Raw genomic sequence first — 6,499 nt, forward strand, 5'->3', positions numbered from 1 at the left:
GCAGACCACCCAAAGACTCAGCAGGTCTGTGTATGTAAAATTCCTAAATGCGACGTTCGCTTTACTGTAACATTTGTATTGGTATGGTATCTAAGTTATTTGCCTTGTCTGCATTAAAGCTTTGTGTTGGAATTGTTTGTTATATGAAGTCAAAAAAAATTGGGTTTTTGTATTATAGAATCATTTTGTTTGACTGCTCGACTCCATTCCTAATGTTTTCTTTAGAGCAAGTCATATCTATTAGACTGCGGTTTATCTATAACCCAAATACGACAGAACATAACGTTATAGAGTCCTTTATCACTGATAAATTATCAGTCACATGTGAAGTTGACAAACTGCAAAAAAGAAAGAAAAATAAAAAATAGATGTGTTTTATATTTGTGGGGTTTGTTGATAACCACAAGAGGCTTGTACGAAGAAACACGTTCTCAATATCCTTCAAACAGTTACAGTAGGTGGGTGAGTACAATGATGTATAGTTGAGAGAATTAGGATAAATATTTAACGTAGTCCATATATTTTTGGGACCGATGACAACTAATTTTTTTTATTAATAACATGTATTATGTCAAAATGGAAACAAAAATTGCAGTATAACGATTTGAACAAGCCAATAGATAGAGTGACCAAGGAACGAAAGTTAGAGTGCACCGAAACTAAACAAACAAAAAAGAGTGACTGCTTTATTAAATTCGCCTAGGCAACATCAGTGATGACATAAAGAGTAGAAAACTGATTTAAAAAAAAAAAGATTGATTAACAGGGTATGTAGTTTAGGCCAAGAGATCTGCAGGCATGTGTTAGCTTCGTGAGAATCCATTAAATCTTTTTTACATGCTTGAACAGTTGAACTTATTCACCCAGCGTTTGATATCTCGTATCTCACCATTTACCAATTCTATATTTCATTATTCTTTGTTCCACTAATTTTTTTTTCTTCTATTTATAAGTAGATACTGATCATGCAAAAAAAAAAAAAAAAAAAAAAAAAAANCTGATCATGCGAACTCTAATTATGTGGTTGCCTTACAGTCGATTCCAATGATTTACATCGACTTGCAGTAGCTTTTCCCAATGAACCACTTGTCATTGTCAGTGTCAGTGTCTTTCTTTTGTCAATAATACTTTTTTATATAAATATATATTTTTTGTCAATCAAACACAAGCATATGTGTATACGCTCGTATTTATACGTGAATTATTGCATGTACGATTTTCGAAATTATTTCAGTCACATTCATATCGTCATTAAATACTACAGTATCCTCCATACGAAACTGCCAAGATATATGACCCCAATGGCCAATGGCCAATAAGATATATGACCCCAATGGCCAATACGAAACTGCCAAGATATCCTCCATACGAAACTGCCAAGATATATGACCCCAATGGCCAATATCAACAAAAATAAAATTACTTATATCTCACGATCGATAATCACCATTTTCTGTCAAACAGTATATTACTATAGTCTATATATATATATATATATATATATATATATATATGTGCTCGAGTCCTTGAGATATGTCTCATAATTTTGATACGTCTTGCAAATGTGTAAGTTCATAGTTATATTAATTTTCTATTACAACCCATGTGAAAAAAAGATATGCAAATACACAAGTAAATTTTGAAATCATGTAATCAAACAAATTAATCGGATACACCAACAAGGCAACAAGAAAGACATCTGACATCAATACGAGAACGAGATTTTATATAAGGCGCCGACAATACAGAACAATAACCAAGTAATATAAAACAAACTTACACAAGCGTCACCAATTATTTGTTTCAGTAGAAAGCAACCATAATATAGTATCTCATGGTTGTGGATATATATAATTAAAATCTTTCATCATCTTTTAAATGTTTTGTTAAGCCTATATGATGCCAGTATATAACAAAGGGGGAAAGAACATATCAGATCGATTGATGGTTATGAACATGGTTCGGTTTCATAATTATTGTTTGATGTTTCCGAAAGTAAAAAAAAAAAATGTTGCGTAATTTCATGAATTTTTATCATCACGATTAGAGATTTTGAATAATTTTGGTGACCATTCAGGACACAAGGGGACTAAAGCATCATATATAGGCCAATCTAAGCAAGGAGGTTATAAAACAATTTACGAGTGGTCGTTAATTGGTTAAGGTGTACGATAGATAGTTGCATATTTTTCACATTACTATATTACTAGTAATCAAACATTGCTATAATAGTATAAGTATAGAACCCATACATAACAGGAAAAACGACGAGAGTTCCAATAATTGTGGAGTAGCCGACAAAAAGATCCCGGGAGACACGTTTCAGACAGTTTATAGAAATCATTGCTGGCTACAAAACGTGCCTGCGTGGCACTTGTGTACTTTCCTATTGGTCATATAGGGTTATGTTCATTGCACCTCTTCTACATTTTCGCAAACAAAACATTATATTATCATGTTAAGAGAAAGAAAAAACTAGAAATAATAAGAATACATCATGCTTGTATTGTTTCTATTTGATTTGGAATAGGTTTAGTCCGTATAATATATAGTTGTACTATATAGCGTATCTCATTCGAACTTAAAATCAAATAAGATATTTATATATAACTAGTTGACATTTCTGAAGGATAATCATAGAATAAATGACATTCTGACCTGTTTCATTACCAAACTATTTCGCCCATCTTATTCTTCGCACTTTGACCGTTATACAAACAGTTAGATGATAATATATCATCAATAATTAAGGGTCAACCTTTCGTTAATTTATATAATTATATTAACTAATTTATATAACACCTTGCAATGAGAAACCGACAATTTATAGATGTCACTTGTAACTTGTTAGTATGGACTATGGAGCCAAGGTTATGAAAACTCAGGTAAGAGTTTAATTCAAGTCTTGCAATATGAAATTGCGTTGTAAAATTTTGTTTTAATGAAGTTCCTCGTCTGTGAATTAGAAAATTGAAGCAAGAAAAATAATAATTGACAGTTTATCGGAGGTTGACAATTTGATTGGAAATGTACTCTGCGGTAATCCAAAAATGGGTAATCCAAGAGTTTGTAGTATCGAGTGGCAGATGGTAGAGTTATAGTAGTATTTAAAGGTTGGTTCGGATTAAGAGCATGCATTTGTTTCGGTTAATAATCTCTTAAGTTCCATTTCTAAATTTTAAGAAACCTAGACAATATAATGCAAGTAGCAAAGAAATTTAAAAGTTTAACTAACCCTACAAAGTTAACAATTTTTTAAAAATACTAACCCAAGCAAAACTAGCTTGATGGGAAATTTTCTAAACTGAAAAACGAATATTTCATTAATAGTTATGAATTTTCATGTTAGAAATATCACTGTCAAAATGTTGATCAGTTTACATAATCAAGAAACATAATTGTCCATTGAAAATGTGATTTTTTTGTTTGTTTGTTTATTGTTGTTGATAGATATATAATGTGATTTTGGTTAGTTCAAAAATATATATATATATATATATATATATAATGTGATTTTGGTTGTTATACTGTATTCGTTTATCATATATTTAGTTTCCCACTTTCTAAAGAAAAAAAATTACCTGAATTATATTACAATTCACAATTTATTTAGCATAGGAAAACAATACAACACGCTAAAAACAATTAGATAAATAATTTTTTCAAACACCATATTATCTGTCATCTTTATCATTTGGCTTTTTGAAATGATGATTTAGTTAATAGATGATACAAATTTCTTTATTTTTCTCACTTTTTTTCTTGGGTTTTTTTTTTTCATTTATTTACCTTTTAAAACAAGACTTCTTTTTCTAGAAACATTGATTATATTGAAAAAAAAAACTAGAATTATGGAATGCTTAAAGGTAAAATGGAAATATACATATAGGCAATAATGCTAGTCAAAAAAAAAGTTGGTCAATATTACAAGATTTTCACATATTTAAACACGAAATAATTATCCATATATAAACTTTTCATTTATAATAGTATGATATTCTTGATATAAAAGACAGTTATATCTTGTGGATATATGTACTTTTAATTGTAACAATTAACATGAAAACATGTTGGTGAAATTAAAATAATAGAAAATTTTAAGACTGATATTATAAAGTCGTCAAGCATATACTATTCTTCAGTTTAATGCAATAAGAATTCAGTAAGAATAATAGATGACATATATTCTATCAATTGGGAATTTTGTCTCACATAGATAAAAAAAAGACTATCATAAAACAGAGGTAGTGTAGTCTAGTGTTTTGGTCTAATGCGTTTTAGACATGAATCAACATGTTAAGATTGACTATTTTGATTGTCATCATTTTGTTATCATTCAAATTCATACCCATATATTTTATATTGACATATTGTTAATACATTAAAATATTCAATATTTTTTATGCATAAATCTTTTTTTAAGTAAAGGTTTTGTTCTTTTACATGTTTAATATAAAATCATTATATATAGAAATTTGATTTTTTTTTATAATTTGTTACCAAATTAAAACCACACCAGAAATCTGAAATATCAAAAGGAATTTCTTAAATAATTAATAATTAATAAATACATATAATTAATTACTGTGTGGTGGCAATTTTTTTCCTCTTTTACCCTACTCTGCCTGCCTTTTAATTTATTACTATGATATTTGATACTCTTACAATTTTAAATGGTATTGGAAAGAAATGTGTAATTACAAAGAATATCTTGAATAGACAATCCAATATTAATTAATTTTTATGTTTAATGAAACTTTCTAGTTTTGATTGCTTTTACCATTGTTTAAATTGTGTTTGAGTAAATAATAGTATAATTTAATTTAGAAGATTTTAAAATAAAATTGATTTTTAATATGTGTAAACCATTAAATTAAAAATAATTTAATTTTGATACAAAGAGAGTTAAATGCCCCAAAATTTTATGTCTTCTAGTATGCATGGATTTTTGCATGAGTAATTAAAACTATAAGAATCTCAACTTATGTCCATTGTAAAAACTATTTTATGATTTTATACAGAAAATTAGTAAAGTATAATATAGAAATTGTATGGTAGCACTTATTGTTTTACTAAAATTTTAACCTTTTTTCAACGATCTAATTTTTTTTACCGATATACTTAAGTACAGATCCACCGTAAAATGTTATTAATACATTGCCAACAAGTTTAAATTTTAAAAATAAGCGCCATATTAATTTAAACCTATTATTTAAATATTTATACCATATATCTTAACAAACATTTTTCACACTATATATTTTGGCGCTTAAATATTTATGTCTATTACTGCTACTTGAATTAAAATATGTTTAAAAATACGCGGTAAATCTTTTTATAGAAACCATGATTCAAACATGTTGAAAATGTATTCTACGCGCTTAAAAAATATTTGTGTATTAGGTATGCTATTCTTATATTGGACACAATCATAAGTTTAGGCAAAAATCATCGAATTATCGTACAAATGAAGTAGCGCGAAACCTTTATTTTACTACTTTGAAAATAATATACAGATTTGGTATTTGATTCTCGAAGTAGTAAAATTATATATTCAAATTTACCATAATAACTTTTAGGCGAAAATTGAAATGAGTAAGTTAAAAAAGAAATTGAAGAACAAATTAAAAATTTTATTAAAAAAAAAAAGATCTGGACTAGAAATGGAATGAAACTCAGAGAAGATAAATATAAAAAGTTTACTATATCCTTACCACAAGTAATATGCCGTTTGGAATTGAGTATTTTACCAACACCACCTTTTCACAGTCTCTTCTTCTTATTTAATGCTCATAATACATATAGATACACAAACATACATATATAAGTCTCTCTCTCTCTGTCTCTTCTCTTTCTCAGGGTCCCAATAGCTTCTTCTTTGGTTTGAATTTGGTGGCCGAAGAAGCGACACACACAAATAAGGTCTCCAAGAGTTTTTTCTGGGTAAATTCTCTTCTTCCTTCGTTTCTGTTTCTTATTATTACCCTTTTACGTATCATAATTGTGTTTTTTTTTTTTTTTTTGACTTGTTGGGTTTGGTCTTTGTGATATCTTTGTCCGATGGTTTCCTTTTTCACCTTTGTTAGATTTCCCTATTACAAGAACTGATTTGGTTTTTTTTTTTTTTTTTTNTTTTTTCTGTCCGGAGAAAATGCATTAAACACTTCAAAAATCAATGTTTTATAATCAAAGGTTAGATTCGATGCTTTGATTGTATAAATCATTACATGATTAGATCGTCATTAATCTCGTCTGGTGTGCATCTGTGTTACCTTACCTTCTCTATATTCGTTTCGTATAGTTTGATTATAATCTCTTGGTAGTATGTTGCGGTGTAAACCGTAACTAATTGGGTGAAATTTAGTTTCTCTTAAAAAAAAAAAAAAAAAAAATTAGTTTCTCTTAACCTTTGTTTTCATATGAATCTTAATTCACAAGTTAGATCTCTCGATACTTTTTCAATGAAAGTCTCTGTTTTTTTTTTTTTTTTTTTTTTTTT

At 28.0% G+C, this 6,499-nt stretch overlaps 2 protein-coding genes across 2 annotated transcripts in view; both read left to right on the top strand.

The window, feature by feature from the left end:
• The window catches only part of LOC104770496 (somatic embryogenesis receptor kinase 2-like), a gene marked incomplete in the record, with an annotated part of 3,070 nt that extends 2,895 nt beyond the window's left edge, over window positions 1-175 (top strand). Inside the window, 1 exon segment of the mRNA XM_019241646.1 lies at window positions 5-175.
• The window catches only part of LOC104770497 (ETHYLENE INSENSITIVE 3-like 2 protein), a 5,677-nt gene continuing 2,030 nt past the window's right edge, over window positions 2,853-6,499 (top strand). The window contains exons 1-2 of the mRNA XM_019241850.1: window positions 2,853-2,885; window positions 6,087-6,192. Of these exons, the coding sequence (XP_019097395.1) occupies window positions 2,853-2,885; window positions 6,087-6,192 (139 nt within the window). The remainder of the gene's footprint in view (window positions 2,886-6,086; window positions 6,193-6,499) is intronic.

The sequence above is a fragment of the Camelina sativa genome, chromosome 20, assembly GCF_000633955.1.
Source record: "Camelina sativa cultivar DH55 chromosome 20, Cs, whole genome shotgun sequence".
NCBI lineage: Eukaryota > Viridiplantae > Streptophyta > Magnoliopsida > Brassicales > Brassicaceae > Camelina > Camelina sativa.